Genomic DNA, 21,669 nt, shown 5'->3' with positions numbered 1-21,669 from the left:
GCGGATGAGCTCTCCACGGGAAGCCTTTGTCAACATGTCAGTGTCAGACAGGATCTCCCAAGAGGACCTCTGGGGATAGATCAAGTCTCCACACAAAAGCAGATGGAAAGAGCAATCTGCTCTGTCAACAGAAAACAGCCAGACTGCCTGGTCCCCTCTCGACAGAATGTCGAATCAGAAGCTCAGCAAACAGGGCTGCCCCATGAACCAGAAGCCCTGTCTCTCAACAGAAGGACCCCAGAGCATCTACAAGGCTGTTTCATTGACAGAACGTTGTCGAGAGAGATGTTATACCTGAATAGGGAGAGATATAATGCTGCTGGCGAAAGTGCTGGGTTTTGTCGACAAATTGTTGACACTCCAAGGGTTTTTCCAACAAAAGCCCAGTTTTCTCAGGAAAAGCTGCTGATGTAGACATGGTCTTAGTTTCTTAGGCTATGTCTACAGGACCAGCTGGGAGTGTGATTTCCCTGCTCACAAACAAATATTCCTGATAGCTCTTAGAGAGCTAGTATAATCCACACATCTATGGATAGTATTCACTGTCCATGTACTGGCACCTAGACCACTCACACAGGGAAAGAATAAGCCTTAAGAGAGCCAGCTGGCTTTCAGGTCAAACTGCAGAAGCTGCTGCATTAAGCTTTAGAAGACCCAGGTTTGAGTCCCCCTCTGGGTGGCTATACTAGCAGAAATATAAGTAACAGTGCAGGCCAAGCGGACCACCTCCTTGTCCAGCAAAGTAATCCAGGGGGAGAACCAAGTTGGGAAACTTGTTTAAAGTTGGTACACTTAAGGGCAGATCTGGTACTCCTATCCTGTTCCTTCTGAAGTCAGTGCACAGTTTCATCACTGAGTCCCTACAAGCAAGATGAGGACAGTAGCAGATAGGAATTGTTTCAAGAAATGATACTCTTGAAATATTTCAGCAGCATCACAATTATTTATAAACTCTCCTGCACTATAGTTGGAGTTAGTTTTCATTTTTTTTTGTTTTGTTTTCCAACTGAAAACTAGGTTTTTGGTAAGTGACATATTAAAATGAAAAGATTTAGAAAACAATTTTGGTGAAGTGAAAAAAATGTGATTATGTGGCTCTGTTCTGAATCCTACAAAATGACAACTACACTGAAATATTGATTTTTTCACATTAATGTTTCTCTATTTTTGACCAGTTCTAGATAGCGTATTAATAAACAGATGATGATCATATAAAAAAGGCAATACAACCCCAGCAAAATTAACTGGACTATTTTGCTTTCTACAGTTGATGCAGCATGTTTTCAGTTTCTAGGATAGTAATGTGTTGGTCTTCATTTCTTTTGCAATAATATAATGGCCTAGTTTATATTTTTGCATATAACATGCATACAAAATTTAACTTGTCTAAGCAGGTTCTTATTGACTTCAAAGACTGTGTTTATGTCCAATACATCTGTATGTACAGACAGATGGATCTCTCCTTGTATGTGTCCCCCCAAAACACCACAAACCCAAGTTTAACTGAATTTTCCTGAAACTTTTCTAAAAACTTACCTATCTGCCCTGTAGTGTGACTTTTAATAAAGGAGATTTAAAAAAAATAATTTGTTTATTGAAAGAAGTAATCCATGTGCATACATTTTTGCAACATGGAGGCTGCGTCTACACTTGGCCAAAATTTCGAAAGGGCCATGCTAATAGCCAAATTGGAGAATATTAATGAGGCATTGAAATGAACAGCACCTCATTTGCATTCTGCTGGCCACGGCACTTCAAAAGTGCCGTGTTTCGATTGCCTGTAACTCATCTACACAGGGCCCTTTTTGAAAGGCCCCCACAAACGTTGAAATCCCTGATTCCTATCAGCTGATAAGGGGATCTCAATGTTCGTGGGGTCCTTTCGAAAAGGATCCCTGTGTGGACAAGCCATGCACTATCGAAACGCGGCACTTTCAAAGTGCAGCAGCCAGCAGCATGCTAATATTCATTCCAACACCTCATTGGTATTCTCCAATTTGGCCACTAGCATGGCCCTTTCAAAATTTTGGCCAAGTGTAGCTACGGCCGGCATGCGATACTCGACGCATTTGAGTAATCTTGGAATTAACAAAACCATCTGCATACTTAAACTGCAATATGTGCTGAAGTGGTTGGCTGGTTTGAGGATTATACATTTGTGTGCGAATACTCACACCCACACCATTTACACATGCACCACCAGACCTTTGTAGTGCTCTATCAACAGTGCTCCAAACACAAACCTCTTACTGGCTGCTATGGTGGCGATGCACTGCTACTCAGCCTGTTCTTTTTATTCCTTGTCAAGTATCCTGCATTAGCCACTGTCAGGAGACAGGCTATGGGGCTTGATGAAGGTTTGGTTGTGATCCAGTGTGGCTGTTTTGATGGTGTGCTGAGGCAGGGGTAGTTTTGCTATACACAGGTGGCTCTGTGGTTTACGGTGATGGAGGTGCAGCAGGGATAAGCACATTTCTTGGACACCATGGTTGCAGCTCCTCTTTGGTCAACCTGTCATGCTTTTGGAGGTGGGCCAAACCTATTCTCACATGCTCAGAAGGAGGAACCAAGAGATAGGGGCTCTCTGTGTGTGTGTGTGTGTGTGTGTGTGTGTGTGTGTGTGTGTGTGTGTGTGTGTGTGAGAGAGAGAGAGAGAGAGAGAGAGAGAGAGAGAGAGAGAGAGAGAAAGAGGAAAACATCTATTTTGATTCACTCGTGCCTTCAATCACCACCAAGGCCATCCTCCCAGTGAAGAACCTGAAGGCTCGGATTCAAAGACTGCATGAAACATTCTTGTCCTCTGAGGGACACAAATAATGAGAGGTTGCTATTTTATTGCTCACCCCTTCCCTTCCTACTGATTTAATTTCTGCATTTGCTTGGGGCTAGACTTGCTCTACCTTCCAGTGACTTTTATATCAAGAAAAGAATATTTAGCTGTGCACAAGGATGATTTATAATCTGCTATGCTGACCAGGGGAAAAATACATGGCACAGTAATGGTGTGTGGGTGAGGGGGAATCTGAATAAAACATGGATTTTGATCCGTCCCCCCATCCCCATTTTTTTCTTAAAGGAAACACATGCTTTGGAGAATTAATAGCACCTTCTTTGTGAAAGGGATTGAAATGAGATAATTTGGACCTGTAGTCCAGAGGAAGAGGGAAATGAACACTTGTTCCTATGCATGTATGTTTCCGCGCCCCCCTCCATTGTAGTATGCAAAGCAGAGCAGCTTTCTGTACGGCAGAAACTGCTTCCTGAGGAGCTCATTAGGTGCATTCTGCTCTGCATCTTTCACCCTCTCCCTGTTAATGAGTCCATCATGATGAGTCCTGGCCTGCAAAGGCCCTCACGTAACCAAACACCACACGTGAGCCACAGTGGCTGCTCGCAGACAAGAGCTGGGAGAAGCAGCACCAGCCGTGCGTTTAAGTTGAAACATGTCCCATAAAGAAGACTGGCCAGTCTAATAATGGTTGTGTTGGCCAAAGATAGTCGTAGTGTAATGTAAGGAGGGGGCTGAGTACCAAGCCTGGGTTGTCTCATATTCCTTCTCCAAATCTATTTTCTGCAGCCCCATCAACTGTTACTTGCAACCGTTAATGCAACTGCTTCCTACATTTATGTAAACCCCTCCTCACTTCTGCTCTGCAGGTCCAGCTCCCCCACAGTGCCCAAGCCCCGCTTCCACCCCAGGCCCCGCCCCACCTCTGCTCCATCCTCATTAAGCCCCCACTCCACCTTTGCCCAAGTCCTGCCCCTGCTCTGACCTAGCCCCACCCCTTCTTGCCTCTCCCTCGAGTAACAAGAGCAGGGGGATTACCCGAGAACCTGGCATGGGGCAGCAGCAGGGGCTGGGCAAACCTCAGCTTCCTGGACTTATGATGGCGGCTGGAGCTAAAGCGTCCTGGTAGCTCACTCTGCCCTGCTGGCCTCTCCCAGCCCTCTGCACTCTGCTTCTCCACAGCAGAGAAGTGGAGTGGCCTGGAGTTGAGGCACACTGCTTCCAGCTGCTGTGGTGAAGCTGAGTGCAGAAGGCTGGGAGAGGGCGGCAGGAGCAGGGTGGAGCAAAGTAGGCTTCCAGTTCGGTCCGGCTTCTGCTGCCACAGTGTATGGGTGGGAGAACCCTTGCTGCCTCCTTGCACCAGGATCCCAGGACCGCCCAGGAACCCATCCATAGGATGGTTGAGGCAGCTGCTGCAGGGTCCCCAAACAATCAGGGGATGGGGCAACCACCCCCAGCTGTCCTATGGATGGAATTGTTCTGGCTATACAGTCAGGTCTCAGAGTACGCGAGGGTTCCATTCCATGCGCCCTCGCGTAACCCGGATTTCGCGTAAGTGGGGCTGGCTTTTTCCCCAGGGGAACACATGTTCTGCAGCCAGGGAAGCAGCAGAAAGGTGTGTCCTGGGGTGGGGTGGGGAAGTTGGGGGGGGTTAAGCCTGGCAGTAGGTTAGGGCCGCGGGAGGAGCGAGGGTTGGAGTTGAGCCAGAGCTGTGCATGAGAGGTGGTGAGCTGGAACCAGAGCCAGGCACAGGTGGTGAGCCTGCAGGGGGGTTGAACTGGAGCTGTGTGTGGGGGGGGATTAAACCGGGGTGGGAGGATGGAACCAGGGCCACATGCAAGGGGTTTCAACCAGGGTCAGTGGCTGGAACTGGAGCTGTGCATGCGGGGCTTAAACCAGTGCAGGGGGTGGAGGTGGGGGTGTACTAGAGCCAAATGAGGGGGTGGTGAGCTGAAGCCAGAACCCGGGGTGGGGAGTGAGCCGGCAGGGGGCTTGAGCCGAGGTTGGGGAGGTTCTGCCGGAATCACACCTGAAGGGTGGTGAGCTAGAGCCAGAGGGGGTGGGGGTGAGACAGGGCTATGTGCGGGTGGTGAGTGGAGCTGGGGTGGGGGGCTGAGCCAGGGTCAAGCAGAGCCGGTGGGGTTGAGCCAGGGTGAGGGGGAGTGAGTTAAGCACAACTGGAAAGCGCACATTTCCAGGGTTTACTGTAGGAATTGGGGTCAGCTGCAAAAGAGCAGGTTTGCGCATTCTAGGTTCACGCACTGAGACCTTTCTGAATGGTCATCCATGCCCTGGCCACCTGGGATTTTCTGTAGCTGTACTGCTGTCTATTGTTCCCTTTCCTGCAGCACGATCTGGTAGTGCAAAGCTTTGTGAGCATGTAGGTATGCCTCTGGAACTCCATATGGGTCCAGGGTCCTGAATCAAAGCCCACTGAAATCAATGGAATATTGGCTCAGATCCTTGGAGTATAAAGATTCTTAGGGCAGGCCCCAAGTTGCATGAAAACACACTATCAGGGCTCATGTAGCATTGGGGATAAGACTAGCACGCAAGTTTACACTCGGCTGAAAATCCTCATTGTGGGATGTAGCATTTTTTTCCTTTGCCGTATTTTGGAGTGAAAATAAAATCAGCCACCTCTGTTCTTTCTTTCTGAACTGTGTAAATGGAATCAGAGTCCCTACTGTTTTTGCTAGACCATGTCCCCAAACAGGAGAGACCAAAAAACCATTGGAGAAAGGGGAAAAATAAAATTAAGAATCCAGAACTTAGTGCATGCTCCCTGAAGATTTTCTCTTTGCAAATGAATTTGACTTTTATCGTGATCATGTTAGTCCCAGGTTATTAGAAAGACCAGGGGGAGGTAATATCTTTTATTGGACCAACTTCTTCTGGTGAGAGAGACAAGTTTCAGAGCTTAGACTGAAAAAGAGCTCTGTGTGATTTCAAAGGTGTGTCTCTTTCACTAACAGCAGTTCATCCAATAAAAGCTAATATTAAACTTACCCACTCCATCTTTTTAAATGGTTTAAAAGCCACCTTTTCCTTAGGGTTCTAATAACAGGAAGCACTGCCACTTTGTTCAAGCAGTTTTTTAAAGCAATTAAGTAACATTTTTGGCTTTTTTATGTGAATCATCAGATGTTTGATCTCATGATTATGGTGGGGTTGGTTCGTCTTCTTTAGTTTGCTTTTAACTGGCCACAAGTGCTTTAAGTGTTTGACCTCAGCACATGAATCATTCTCTATTCGATGTTAGCATGTATATGCTGCAAGTCTAATGTTTCGGACAAATCATCAGAGAAAGGTACAGAGTATCTAAGTCCTAGAAGCCTCCTAAAACCCTTTAAGACTCAAGGTACTATATTCCATGCTTCATCTAGAATTATGCTACAGTATGTTGGTTCTAAATAGCCAGACTTACGAGACGGAGGTATACAAGGTGCACTGGTACGGATTTTGTCCAATGCTGTTATCAGTATTCCTGTATTTTTATAAAAAAATATTGGTAAGCCTAAAAGTTACAGTAAAAGGACAGCAGGATGGGGGAAGGAACCTAAGGAGAGAGAAAATAATTGTAACTTTTTACCAGATTCTCAGCTGGTGAAAACTGTTGTAAGTTCATTGAAGTCAACAGTTTGATGGCAAACTACATCAACTGAGGATCTGGCTGCTTCTTTATGCTGAGTGTAAATGCAGCTTATAATAATCCAGATATTTTTGACTCATTCTTTCCTGCTAACCTGCTCCAAAAGCTGTGATGCTACTTTTTTAGCAACAATACTTTACCTCTAGTTTATATAGATCAGATTACGAGTGCTGAGATAAATGGCTCCGGAAAACAACATAAAACATGAGAAATCATGGAACTTAACAGGCAACCATGCAAGTGCTCAAACTTATTTGTCCGGAGTAGAAGAGCAGATCTCTTGAAATGCCGATGTAACTGTGGCAGCCTTTTATAAAGGGAATGAGGCATTGTAGTGGCCGCCAGTCTCAGCTGTGAAGGGCGGTCTCCTTCCAAAAGATTAAAAGCTTGCAAATGAATGAGTAAGAAAAGGAAAAAAAAAAGAAAAAGCTGAGAGGTGGGGAGGAGAGTAAGAAGGAACCTCACAGTCCATTAGATGAAATATTCCCGTTTGCACTCACTCACTGTGTTCTGTAAGTCAATGTCAGTTTTAAAGGAACTGCCGAGGTTTTCTGGGTAGTCTTTCTCCTTTGTCTGGCTGCTTCGATGAGTCTGTTTGTGCTGGTAGAGGAATCTGCTCATGATGGCCACGACACAAAGGATGATGAATATTACAACTGCTATTACACCTGGGGAAAATGAGGGGAAGGTGAGAACAGGCATGGGAAAGAGAGGCAATTAAATATTTTTTTTTTTTTGCCAGGGAAGACTGCTTAGTAGACGTGGCAGGACAATGCAACACAGACTGAGCTCTGAGCTCTACCCAAGCCTCTCAGCGTGTGGTGCTGAAACAGTTGTTGGAGCAAGGGTGCTGAGTTGCATCCCCCTTCTTCTTCTGTCTATGCCCCTCACAAACCCCTAGAGCTGGGTCCGGCAGCAAGAACCCTGCATATGGGGCCAATGGCCAGGACTCGACATGCAGGGAGGGCAGCTGGGACCATGGGCTGGCAGCCAAGATGGGTCCTATGACTGGCAGTGGAACCCCTGGTAGCAATGAGGTTAGCTGCTGGGACTCTGCGTGCAGGTCAGGCCACTGTGACCTTGAGGCTACAAGCAGAGCGCTCATAGCTGGTAGACAATCAGGACCCCAGACAAGCAACAGAGTATTCAGGCTGCAGCTGGGGCCCCAGGTCTTGGAATCTGAACAACAGGGACATGAAACCAGTTGCTGGGACTCTTGGTTGCCAGGGGTAGGGTCTGGGACACCTGGCAGAAAACCTTGGGGTGCTGCAGCTCCCCAAACATCTCTTCTTCCCAGGCCTGTGATGGCTACACAGCAAAGAAAAATCCAGGGCTGGTCAATGCTAGTCAACTCAGGATGATGGGGTTGTTTGATTGCTGAGTAGATTTCTGTGATCAGAGCTCTGGAACATCCCATCTTGCAGGGTCCTAGAGCCTTGGCTCCAGGCTCAGCTTGGAGGACTGCACTGCAATGAATGACCCCCATGTACCTGAGTCGACTGGCACAGGCCAGCCACGGGTCCCTAGCAACTATGTAGACATACCCCCAGATGGTAGCACTAGAGCTTTCTATCCTGCATGAGGGAGGACACATCCATGTTGGTGGGATTCTCAAAAGTGCTCAACCTTGGCCTTACTCTGCTTGTCTGAAGTCAATTGTTGAGTTCAGTGCAAGCAAGGGCAGGCTAGTATTAAGTACTTTGGAAAATTCTCTTCCTTCATGGTGCCACATCTTCCCCTTCTGACAAACTTTCATAATTGGGGGCTCTCTTAAATTATGTTGGGTAAACCTTGTGTGACTATGACCCACAGACGGTAGCTATCAATCAAAAGCAGCAGATAAGATAAATCAATAGTGGATCAATCTCTGAAGCATCGGTCCCTGGTATAACGCAGACATACCCTTAGAGAAGAGCAGAAAATGAGGGATGGGTGCTGCTGAGCTTTTCGCTGGAACTAGCCCGTGAACTTGGTTTTGGGTGGGACATACTTTCTGATTGCATCATTCACAAGGAAAAGCAAAAAAGTGTTACCTCCAATGACAGCTGAGTCACTTCTGATTGCATTGGTGAGGGGCTCCCGCTCATCTTTCTTCCCATATGGATCTGCAGTTAATTAAATACAAAACAGCTTGTTGTGTATCACCAGCAACATGATGAGCTTGCTTCAGCACTTGGAATGATGTCACCTATCCTTATTATCCTCAAAATATGTAGTTTTGGGATTAGAGATTTTGATCAGTGAAGAGCCCTCTTAAAAAAACTAAATGATAATCAAAGGACTATACCCCAAACCATGCAAGACAGGCATGCAAGAAAAAAACGGAGAAAACCAAAACCCTAAAATTCTACCACAGTGCATCTGCTGAGAATGATAAGGGGGCATGTGATCCAGATAACCCAATGGGAGCTTCTGTCAGACTGAGCAATGGTACAATGCCAAAGAGACAAGAAGGAAGCATCTGGAAAAAGATGGGACTAATAAAGGATGAACAATCAGGTTCAATCTGGTTGAGAGAAACAGTGTTGGAGAGGCAGGGGCATGGTGAGTTGGAAGAGGTCTCCCTTTTTAGGGCAGAACAGTGACGGGAGTCCAGAGGTGCCGTTCCAAGGGCAAATGTTAGTGGGATGCCCTGCAAATTGAACCTGTGCGATCTTCTGCTTTCAAAACCTACAGGTCCTTTCTGGTTTGTGTTCCCACATGCATTCCCATCCTGGATTTGCACACTTCTCCCCTTGGTGGCTGCTCTGCACCTTGGGAACCAGACTTCCTAACTACTGTGAGAAGGGTCTGCCCAGTGATTTTTGCTGCACAGCAAGCGTCGCTCTTCACCATGGACACTAAAGTGTTTGGAGGCTTCTAATGGGATACGTATGAGGACCAAACTCATGTATACTAACACCCGTAAAGGGTGGGAACTCACAGATCCTCTGCCATATCTCTGCCAAACTAAACACCTTGTACTTTGGGAATTCTAATCCAGATTATGGGCCAAAACCTCAGTGAAAGCCAATGAAACCATGACAAATTACACCCTGCATGCCCCAGATCTTTCTCTAGCTGTGTCTGAACCCTGCAGCCTGTCTGTATCCTCAGAGGAGGGCTTTCATGTCAGCTCACCCTTTCCTTTTTTTGAAACAAAAAAGCAGTCAAGTAGCACTTTAAAGACTAACAAAATAACTTATTAGGTGAGCTTTTGTGGGACAGACCCACTTCTTCAGACCATAGCCCTGCCAGAACAGACTCAATATTTAAGGCACAGAGAACCAAAAACAGTAATCAAGGTTGACAAATCAGAAAAAAATTATCAAGGTGAGGAAATCAGAGAGCAGGGGGTGGGGGTGGGGGGGAGTCAAGAATTAGATGAAGCCAAGTATGCAAAAGAGCCCCTATAGGCCGTGTCTACACATGCCCCAAACTTCGAAATGGTCACGCAAATGGCCATTTCGAAGTTTACTAATTTCAGCGCTTCATTAGCATGCGGGCGGCAGCAGCGCTTCGAAATTGACGCGCCTTGCCGCTGCGCGGCGCGTCCAGACGGGGCTCCTTTTCGAAAGGAAGCTACCTACTTCGAAGTCCCCTTATTCCCATTAGCTCATGGGAATAAGGGGACTTCGAAATAGGCGGGGCCCTTTCGAAAAGGAGGCGCGTCAATTTCGAAGCGCTGCTGCCGCCCGCATGCTAATGAAGCGCTGAATATGCATTTCAGCGCTTCATTAGTAAACTTCGAAATGGCCATTTGCATGGCCATTTCGAAGTTTGGGGCACGTGTAGACACGGCCATAGTGTCCCAGAAAATTTGCATCCCGGTTCAAACTACATGTTATTGTGTCGAATTTGAATATGAAAGAGAGTCCATCAGTCTCTCTTTCCAAAGCAGAGTGAAAATTCTTCTTCAAAAAGATGCAAACTCTTAAGTCATTAACAGAATGACTTTTTTTGATGTTTGTCTGTAGTAATACAAAGCTGCTGTTCTTTCCTCTTTACCTGCCATTTCATTATAACCCTGTATTAGGAGCTAGCTCTGACAGTCTCAGGAACAGATTTTATGGCATTGCCAGGCTGGTCATTTCAAAAGCAAGCAATGGAGGCCTTTGAAAGAAATGCAAAATGCTGCACTGCCTCATGTTATTGCACATTCTTGCTTTTCTGCTGACTCAGTAGTCTTTCAGCACCTCCTTGTTAAGTGGGATGTTTTCCTTTAGACAAACAAGCCTATTTATTCCTTGGAAGGGACTGACTTTTCCTCTATATGCAGTTTGGTTATGAGCTCAATGTATTTACAAACACCCTAATTCTCCTTAGCCCACCATCTCTGGGGTACTAATTTACACTAGAGCAAACTGAGTGCTGATGAACGTCATTTACACTCAATTTCGCTCGCAAAGTACAGGTCACAGAGAATCTGGCCCAATAGATGCTGAGGTCTGAGAAGTACTTTACAAATCAAAGCATTTTCCTTATTGTAAACAGATGCCTAGAAACAACCTGTGTGGGAGCTGGGTGGATGTAGCTACTGCATATTTGCAGATCCGTGATTTTCAGAGCAGATGAAATCACAGAAGTGAGATTGAAGTCAGTGGGGCTGCTGGACATACATCAATGTTCACCAGCGAGGATTGTGTAAGGTGTCACCTCTGCAGAATGTGGGCTCCTCAACTGGGACCACTGCAGTACTTTTGCAAGTGCTTTTTTTCCAGGGCATGGCAATTGGGTAACTTAGGAAATCATTGCTCATGCAGGAGCAGCTCTTGAAAAATGCCAGCTCATTCTACACCAGAAAAGCTTAGTTTATACATGAGTAAGCGATAGCAAATTTTGCACACCATGGCTGTGTCTAGACAGTCCCCGACCTCAAAATAAGCTATGCAAATTGTGTAGCTTATTTTGAGTAGATATCAAAAGGGGCTAGTTCAGAATGTCGCTGTCTTAACGGTGCCACATGCTGAAATAAAGCCCTGCTTTGGGGTATCTCTGTACTCCTCATGCAATGAGGTTTACAGGGATGCGAGAATAGCATGTCTGTTACCTTGAAAACCAGTACAAGACAAGTGTATTGCATAGACACGGGTGGCTATTTTAGGATACCACTGTATCCCGAAATAGTGCCCACTGTGTAGACATAGCCCATGAAACAGATCCTTAGATGGTGTAATTTATCATTGCTCCATTGAAGACATAGAGTCAACAAAGCTATGACGAGTTACATCCTCGGAAGATCTGCCTTAGTGGCTTGGACACAGACTTCTGATGGGTATCTCATGCCTCTTGCTGGGACTCCATGAAATAGCTGAGTAGCTAAAGAGTAGCTGAGATTTTTGTCCATGTGTCCATGTGTCCATTGTGTAAAATGTTGGCCATGAATACTATTTATGAGTCTTTAGCTTCAAGTAATTTTTGATCAAAGACTTTAAATCCCCAACCCTTGTTTTGGGTTTTGTAAAAGCTAACTTTAGAGTTTCTTTCTGGGATTTAATCAGAAGGTAGGTCAACAGATCTTAAAGGTTATGAAAATTTTGTTTTGCCCAAGAAATAAAGTCAGGATACAGGGCAGTGAAGCGTTTGTTGCAGAGAAGCAGATATCAAGTCACAGCAGAACCTTCCCATGGCAAGGAGGGAAAAAAACACCATTTCTCATATAAGATTTTAGTAGGACATCCTTTCCCTTTTAGCGACATCCTTTGAGATTATGGCATGAAGACAACTGATACCAAAGTTGAGCCTCAGTGAAATGGCGACATGCAAAGTCTCACATGACTTCCACAAGCAAAATGTTTTGATGCAGTATCTGATGTATGAAAAGTATTTGGGATGTATCGTTTTTACACAAGGTCCAGATCCTTCTCTGGTATAATATGGCAGCTGTGGATCAAACCCTCAAACTAGAACAAGGACCAATAAAAATATCTTCGGAGAACATTTTTCATAAACAGTGTAAACTGTTATCCAGCACCTAATTAACTGGAAAACTCAAGTAACTGGGATTTCTGATTTCTCCCAATACAAATCTTTAATCTAGTTGCCAGTAGAGTGGGTAACAAACAGTTTAGGACTAGTACATTGCCCGAAACAGAGTTATTCAATTACACATTCAGTACTCTGCTTTTATGCAAAAGATACAGAAGATCAGTAACCAAGACAATAATCAGGGATTTATTCAAAAAAGCAGCCTCCAGAGTGTGCCATAGGGTCACTGCAGATTCAACCCAACCTCCTATACCTTCTACATCTTAATGATAACTGATGTTGGTAATGGTGACCTTGTAACCTCCTCAGGTGCCTTCCGAATCATCAAAGAAAGATTTAAATTATGTTCAGTATAATTTTAGTGGTAAGTGTATTTTTAGTGGTCTGGGTGTATGCCATGCGCTTGCCCACAGGGATATGCAGTGTCATAATATAACCTACAGCACAGAAAACTTTACCTGTATTTAGCTAAGTGCTATATATATCTATGTGTAAGCCAAAAGACCAACCAGTCTGAATACAGTATGATTATTGGATTGGTGAGCGCACCTATACTATTTTATACTTTATGCATTTTATTATATTCTAATTCTTCAAAAATTAGTATTCCATTGGTAAAAGCATAACTCTCTGTTAACCAGAATATTAGAATTACCAGTGCTGACCCTTCTCTCAACATACTGAATAACAGAGATTCTACTGTGATAATTTCAGCATTTTAGTATACTGCAAATATATGGGTTGAGTAAAATATCAGGGTGCCATGAATATGGCATTGGGGGGCAACTGGTACATGTGTTACAACATAAGAAACACTGATTTACGGAGTATTACAGACTATTATTGTTGGGATATGTAAGAATTAATAGGGTTCTGGGAAAGCAATACAATGGGGCCAGGCTTCCTGGCCAGGACAGGCTTTATCTGTGCTTATCTATACACGTGTTTTTTTTCTTGCTTAAGGCCTGGGCAAGCAGATGAGCATGCTGCTGTACCAAAACAGTAACTTGAAGCCCCTAACTTAACAAATGCATCCTGTGTTATCTATATTGCTTTGTATACTCTTGTTCAGCTCTCACTCTGTAAGAATACTTTCAGGGTCACATTCTCTGTACTGTCTGCAACCTACTGATTTGGGAAGTATGTAATGCAGAAAAGTGCTGATCTAACGAAAAATCCTGTAAACAGAAGTGGGTAAAAGAGTATTCATCACCTGCCTATTAATAGTCTTTGTATGTAAATTAACCTTACAAACAAAGGTGTTATGGAAGTAGTGATAAATGTGTGTATTTATATACTAAAATAGATAAAACAGTGCAACTAGTGCCAAATCATTGCTCACTCAGACTGATTTCTTGTGGGTCTGAGGTAAGGAATGAGTATTGGCAATAAAGTGGCCCATTTACTTCATCCTCTCTTGAACTTCCTGTTTTCATCTCTGTTTCCCTCAGACGTACCAATCAGAAATATTGTGCCTGGATAAATCAACCATGGCTGAGTGGATTTTGTTCCAAACTACTTTGCTCAGAAACTTTTATGAAGATCTAATAAACATTCCAAGTTTGAAAGAAAATGCTTTGATAGTTCTCAAGCTATGAGAACTGAAAGCTTTTTCATACAGCAAGATTTTCAGGGAGGTATTTTTGCTCGATCAGTAGGTTAGAAAATTGAGACGCATATTCAGCAGTCTTTGAAGTTTGTTTGTTTAGTTCTCAAACATGCAGAGATGCAAAATGAGAAATGAAAAATGCACAGTAAATTCAAAGATTAAGACTTAACTCTGCCTTTCTTAAAAAATGGTCTAGGTTTCATGAGATATATTAATTTATACTATAATGGAATACAAAAGGGAAGTTCTTATACAAACATTACTCACAATTAGTTTTCAGACGTGTCTGTATTTTGGGCTCAATGACATCCACAAAACAAGTCCACTTTGAGGCCGTGTCTACACTAGCCCAAAACTTTGAAATGGCCATGCAAATGGCCACTTCAAAGTTTACTAATGAAGCGCTGAAATACATATTCAGCGCCTTATTAGAATTCCAGCAGCCGCAGCACTTCGAAATTGATGCGGCTCGCCGCCGCGTGGCTCATCCAGACGGGGCTCCTTTTCAAAAGGACCCTGGCAACTTCAAAATCCCCTTATTCCTATCTGGTGTTAGGAATAAGGAGATTTCGAAGTTTCCGGGGTCCTTTCAAAAAGGAGCCCTGGCGAACCGCGTCAATTTCAAAGTGCTGCGGCTGCCAACATTCTAATGAGGCGCTGAATATGTATTTGAGCGCTTCATTAGTAACTTCAAAATGGCTACCTGCATGGCCATTTCGAAGTTTTGGGCTAGTGTAGACAAATGTCTGAATGTGAGATTTTATTAGACATCAGTATCATGATAAAAGGGTGACAATATTATAAGGGTGGAATAAGAATGAACTTTCACCATGACTCTACATTAGCTGATATCTGAGTGTTTATCTCACCTTAAGATTGCATTACATCTAGTTAATGGCCTGATTGCAATATAAAAGGCTCAATCCTGCCCTGTTATATCTGAAATTAGAGTTTTGAACCACTCTTTGAGACTTAGCTTTACAAAAAACAATCACTCCTACAGCACCTTAAAGACTAACAAACGTGTTTATTAGGTAAGACTTAGTTAGATTTTAAAATATCCTTGTCTTAACTTTAGAGACTACTCTGGCATAAGTTGGAGCAAAATTTGACCCCTGCAGCGATGGACAGAGTTTGTGTGTGAACACGTATGTGGATGCACACACATAGCAATTTTAAATCATTCACCACAAATGAGCCAGGATTCTGCATTTAGAAACAAAGCAGCCAGAAACCGTAACCCATTCCCCACACAGAGAGCAAGCATAATTCTTTCTCTCCATATGCAAAAAGACTGATAGGTTCATTTGTTTTCTGCTGAGTTCCAGGGGTAGACGCTGAAGGAAAGGGAGATCTGCTGAAAGTCCAAATGTCAAGGAACTGGCATTGGGATACAAAGCACATGCAGCTTTATTAGTTATCCAACAGAGACATGAAAGTGAATTCATAGTTCAAGGGTTTTAATAAAAAAATCAACTGTTGCATTAGTTACTCCTTTCTGGTTATTAAGATCTCTACCATATGCACTAGCAAGTAAAACAGCAACTTTTGTGCCCCTGCCAGTGTTGATAGTATTCTATTTGTTCTCTAGCCCTCCCACCTGCTGGGAATACAAATATACATATGCAAACCACTTAGGATTCCCAAAGGGCAATTTCTTGATTGCAGAGGAAAATGCACTGTTAAGACTTTCAGCTAGCAAGATTCAAATTATGTGCCTATGCTTAAACCAGAGCAAACAATATGGGTAGTCCGTGAAAGACACACAGAATAACATTCATGCATTTCCACTAGCTAGAGTAAAATTATATTTACTATGGTGCAATTCCTTAGACTTCACAGCATATTCCTGGGGTCGGGAATAGTGGTATTATAAGCCACAGCAGAGAAGGTTTTTGTTTTCCTTTGTAATCTCCGGCAGTGGAGTCATGATACCAAACTTCACAGACTGACTGTGTGTTCCTGAGATAAGAGTCTGGACTCCTCCAGCTTTGCAAACAAATGTTAGTCTTCCATAATGTCACAGTGCTGTGGGCATTTTATAGGCAGTACAAGATCTTAATCAGTTGTTTAGGATTGGTCCCAAATTCTTATTAGGATATAGCCTTTTTTGGTAGGTATGGATCTAAACAGATTTTATCTGTATACCCTATCACTCAGGTGGTGATGGCTTCTGAGCCCTCTTGCTTCCAGTTTTACAGTTACCATGGCAGCAGAAAGGGAGGGAGCTGATCTCGGTAACACTGACAAAACCTACCTGACGACGAATAGACTGTGGTGATGGTGTTCACATCAGCCTCTGCTATGTATCCACAATTCGATTCAGTCAGGGACCCCTTGACAGTCACAGGGGCTGTGCTGGGATGTCTTAAGGCAGCCTTCAGTGGAACGATATGGTTATACTGAACAGAGGACAGGCATCCGATAAAGCCAAGTGAATTTGCCTTTGAGACTTCAGGATCTAGCCCCAGACTGTCTGCAACACACAATGCAATCAGAAAGGAGCTTTAAATAAGTGTTATTTGAAAAACCATTTGCCAACTTGCCTCGTCATACCCACCCATTCACCAATTTCTCACCCAGTCACCTTCCTCCTCCAGCTGGACCCATGTGTATGGCATAATATCCCCATATAAGTCCCCCTTAAAGACACACATCTACTGTGCTACTTATAATGAACAGAGTTGGCTTGTAAATAAATAGCTGTTTGTTCTGCTTTCCCCTACCAATGTCTTGTTGTTTGTCTGGAGAGCAATGAACACATAATTGATGCCACTTCAAACTATTAGAAATCATAGACTGTAAGGCTAAAATGGACTACCTGCAGGACTCATGGGTCTGTGGTGAAAAGTTTGTTTTTTAGTAATTTTTCTCATGCCTTAAAGTAATCTGTCTTTTCCCTGTCACAAACTTTACTTATGCCATATTTTTAAAGTAACATTTATTCAGCCTTCTATACTGGTCCATGCATTAGTCAGTCCAATAACGAATGCAAGTGATTGCCTTCTTGCTGGACTTTTGCACCTTTTCCTTGCAAGCTATGCAGGATTTCACAGTTCAGTTAATTAATCTTGCATTGTTCTTGTTCTCTTGTTACTCTGGTTTCCATGCTTTTACATTTACTGCCCTTGAAATTGAAGATTAGATTTAGATTTATTTATTGATTTTTTATGATTCTTATGATGACATCTACATTCCTTAGCTGCTGATTCAGAAGCACTCTCCACTGTGCATATTATTTAGTACTGTTGTTTCCTTCATCTCTGCTCCTTGAACTAAAAAATTTAAAATGTAAAGCAACTTGCAACCTAAATGATTCACCAGTGAGGTAACTTTACTCAGAATTGAGAAAGGCAGCTACTTCTAGGGCGGAACACTTGAGCTGTTAAGCACTGCACGCACCAACAAAAGAGTAAGAGGACAAAGTGTATATCTTACATGCATGACTTTTGGCAGACTGCCATTACAATTGTCCAAATTATTGTGTCACTAGTACACTGCAGTAAGTGACGTTTATGTTTCAAGAAGGTGCCATGGGATGTTTCACGACCACAAGCCTTCTTTGACCTCCACTTTACACACCAAATAAAATTAACATTTCTGGGAGCATAGTGTTCTATCATGATACACTGGCTTTATTTCCACAGTGATCCAGAGCAACAGCTAATATCTCTTATGGCACAGCCATCATTCATCACAGCTTTCCGAGTTTTCTTTGGTGGACTTCTAGCCAACAATTCACCGTGCCCAACTTTGTTAACCTTATATCATCTGAGCATACTTTCAAAACACAGCTATGGGCTGTACCTGAATCATTTCCATTCTTAACAGAATTCTCTTCTTTCCTCCAAGACATCTCAGCAGCCAATGTAACTGTTATTTACAAATCTAAATGGAAATTTTGTCTCTCCCTTGGTTGTTGGCCAACATTTGGGTTGGGTCATAAGAACGGTCAGGGTCCATGGGCTACGGATCATGGACAATGGTCCATCTAGCCTAGTAGCTTGCCTCAGAGATGTTCATGCCAGCTTCCTCAGAGGGAATGAGCACAACAGTTTTGAATGGGTCCATTCTCTTTTGTCCTGTCCCACCTTCAGGCAGTTGGAGACTTAGGGTCGTATGAAGCATGGATTTGTGTCCCCAACCATCTGAGCTAATAGACATTGATGGGACTACTCTCCATGAACTTATCTAGTTTTTTTTTAACCCAGTGATATGCTTGACCTTCACAACATCCCATGCAAATGAATTCCAGGAAGTGCCTTGTGTGAAAAAGTCCATACTTTTGTTAATTTTAAACCTCTTGCCTATTAATGTATCAGGGTGGACCCTGGTTCTGGAGTCATGGCCCTCCTCTGTGCCTTTAAGCTTTAATACATCTTTTTTACAGGTGAGGTGACCAAAACTGCATTCAACTCTTCTGTTTATGGGTCACTTGCTCCAGATGCTAGTTGTTAAGGCGGTGATCAAAAGTGACTCTGAAATAGGGGGTGTTAGGATCCTAGGTGATCACAGCATTGCAGACATTTGTATTCAGCATCCTCTTAGCTTCAGAACTGCTGAAACAGAATGCCAATGATTTGGTTTTTTGATGGATTGGGATTGAACTGCCTGTACCAAAAAGAAGATTGCCATCCCTTTCTGATCAGCCTTTGGGGTGCCTTTGGCTTAGCTCACACATTTTAGTATTTTTTATATGAGCCATTGCACAGTTTGTCAACATTCAGATACTTGCTTTCATGTGTTATATTTAAATGGGACTCTTTTATGAGTCATTGTTCCTTGTTAACTTTAACTTGTAATTTGCTAACTTCTGTACTAACATCTTAACTAGGAGATAGTATTCCCCTTTAATGAATTCCTCCCTTGTTGGCTTCCCCCATCTTGTAGTGTAAACCTCCTCTACAGACTTTTAAATTTGACATATCAACTCACTGATTCTGGTTCCCCGTTGACTTTGTTGGAGTCCACCCTTCCTGCATAGACAGCTCATTTCCCAGAAGTTTTCCCAGTACCTAATCTCTTCCCGACATTGTTTCAACCACACATATAAACCCTGAAATTATCCTTGTCTTCCTGGACCTGCACATGGAACTGGAAGCATTTCAGAGAATTCAGCTGGAAATCCTGGACTTTAAGCTCTTATCTAGCAGTCTAAGGCTACACCTACACTACTCCAGAAGATCAACCTGCTGAGGAGTTCCATTTTGTGTGTCTGGTAAGGATGCACAAAACTGACCTATCAGAGGTTGGCATCAACCCATGTACTCCTCGCGAGATGTAAGTGTAGAGCAGAGACTTCACTCACCTCAGACGAGGTCTCAGTGTGAAAATGGCCATGCACATCAATTACATATAAGTTGATTCTAGCTACACAATTGAATATCTGAAATCAACTTAGTTTCCCAGTGTAGAACTGACCTCCTTTTGGCTTTCTGGACTGCTCTCCTACCTTTCCCTATGACATTGCTGGCTACATGTACAATGACCATTCGTCCTCTCCAGCACTGCACAGAAGTCTGATTAGATGTCTGGAGAAATTCACAACCATTATATCCAGTAACCAATTTATTATGTGGTTCTCCTAGTGATCACAAACCCAGCTATTTGTATTTCTAATGATTTACTCTTCCATGACTATCACCTCTCTTCCAAATAAATGGGATTCCCACCATGGAGAGGTACTGTTAGTGAGAAAAGACACCATGACATCATCTGGAAGGAGAGTTCTAATTGTGGGATTATGTCCCTCTGGTTCCATCTTGGTATTCTCCTTTCCTAAAGTATTCATTCTCCTTAATAGACTAGAGGCAGGTGAGATCATTCTACTGTGCCCTTGAAAATCTCCTATAAGTACCTCTCTGTCTCCCTTAGCTCCTCCAGTTCAGAAACTCACCTCAAGGAGCTATATTGCATTTCTGAGGTCCATAAGCTGCTTTCACCCTTTAAACACATATGCCACCTGCCCAATAGATATCTAAAAGTACTGGCTGCATTCAGTGCAATAAACTGGATAGGTCCCATTCAGCTTTTGCCTGCATTCATTTTACTCTGGCAGGATTGTTATTGTTGTTGTTAGAGAGGGAGGCATTATTGAGAGATAAACATCTATCAGGGATTGTCTAGATGGTGCTTGGTCCTGCTTGAGGATAGGGGACTGGACTTGATGACCTTTTGAGGTCCCTTCCAATTTTAGCATTCTATGATTCTGGTATTCTATGATTGTCCTCAGTTTACCGTATGATCAAGCATTTCTAACTTTTTTCTGATGATTTCCTTACAGTATTTTTTTCACATAAATGGTGCCACACAGACAGATGTATCATAAGGGCTGCGGGTATGACAAATGAAAAAAACACCAGAAATTTCCATCTAGGTCAACAGCTTTGAACGTATCTGTGACTGATAATGATAATTTTATGGTGGTTCCTTTTCCTGGATTGAAACAAAGGCAAATTATTTTAAGAAGCCAAACTGCAAGATGTTTGAGGTAGGCACTGTGTTACTGTGTTTAAGCCACACAGCACCTAATAAAATGACTCCCTATCATAACTGCAGCTCTGGAAGCTATAATAATACACATGGTTCACAACAACAAGTCAGTCATCATGCATAATGCCCTCTTGCACTTAGAATTACATATCATTGCCTGGAACTGTCACAAGCTAGTTACAAGTGAGAAGCAGAGTAACTGGAAATGACATTCTATAACGGAGCTCACCAGCCAGGGAAACCATAATATTTCTGTGCTTGTTTCCCAAAAGAGGTACTCCAAAATGCAGGAGGGGATCTTCAAAACTGTGCTGGAAGTAAGCCTGCAGTTAGAGAATGCTCAGCAGAAGTAAAGGAGCTGATTTTTTTTTCTATACCAGGCAGTGGGGGAAAAGAAAAAAGAAAAAAAAACCCGATGTTCAAAGGGCCAAGACAATTAAGAAGGACTTGAGCAATTTCCCTCATTTGTTCTCTGTCCCTTTGAAAATATGCATTATTGGCCAATCAAATAATGAATGCTATTAACATGTTGGAGACATTGGATCAAAGGGGCCTTCTGAAGGTGAGACAAAGAGAATTCATGAATATTCTGCAGTATCCTTTTTATTCCCCCTAAGCTATTTTTAAAAGCCAATTTCACGCTTCTGAGGAGAGTCAACTTGGCAGTGCTGAAGATTAAAGTCCTCTCTCTTTGGGCTACTTTTTCTCCCACTGAAGTCCACAGGAGTCCTGCCGTACACTTTAACAGCGTTTTGTCACAGAGTTCAACAGAAGCAGGTATACCATCGAAACAAAAAAGCAGTCATGTAGCACTTTAAAGACTAACAAAATGATTTATTAGGTAATGAGCTTTTATGGGATAGACCCATTTCTTGAGATACAATCAATTTAAGTTCTCCCTCAGTAGGACTTAACCATATACTGGATGGACCACGGTGAGAGACAGAAAGGACAATTTCATCTTCATGCCGAAGCAACGCTTGGTCTCTTCTTTGAATGTAACTAACAGAAAGATGTTTTTGTGAGGCATAAATCAAGAACACCACCTCATTTCACTGGGGCAACTGAACAGCCTTGGCCTGGTTATTTTGGTCACCAACAAATGGTCTGGATTTGAATGACAGAGAAGTGGTCTCAGTCCTGCATCTGCTCTGAAAACGT

At 43.2% G+C, this 21,669-nt stretch overlaps 1 protein-coding gene across 1 annotated transcript in view; it reads right to left on the bottom strand.

Moving 5' to 3' along the window:
- CNTNAP5 (contactin associated protein family member 5) overlaps positions 1–21,669 on the bottom strand; it is a 490,877-nt gene that overhangs the window by 29,253 nt on the left and 439,955 nt on the right. Inside the window, exons 22-24 of the mRNA XM_075001278.1 lie at positions 16,274–16,492; positions 8,474–8,545; positions 6,945–7,108 (exon numbers count right to left, since the gene is read on the bottom strand). Coding sequence (XP_074857379.1) covers positions 6,945–7,108; positions 8,474–8,545; positions 16,274–16,492 — 455 coding nt within the window. The remainder of the gene's footprint in view (positions 1–6,944; positions 7,109–8,473; positions 8,546–16,273; positions 16,493–21,669) is intronic.

Source organism: Carettochelys insculpta, chromosome 8, assembly GCF_033958435.1.
Source record: "Carettochelys insculpta isolate YL-2023 chromosome 8, ASM3395843v1, whole genome shotgun sequence".
Lineage (NCBI taxonomy): Eukaryota > Metazoa > Chordata > Testudines > Carettochelyidae > Carettochelys > Carettochelys insculpta.
This window is presented reverse-complemented; position numbering and strand designations above follow the sequence as displayed.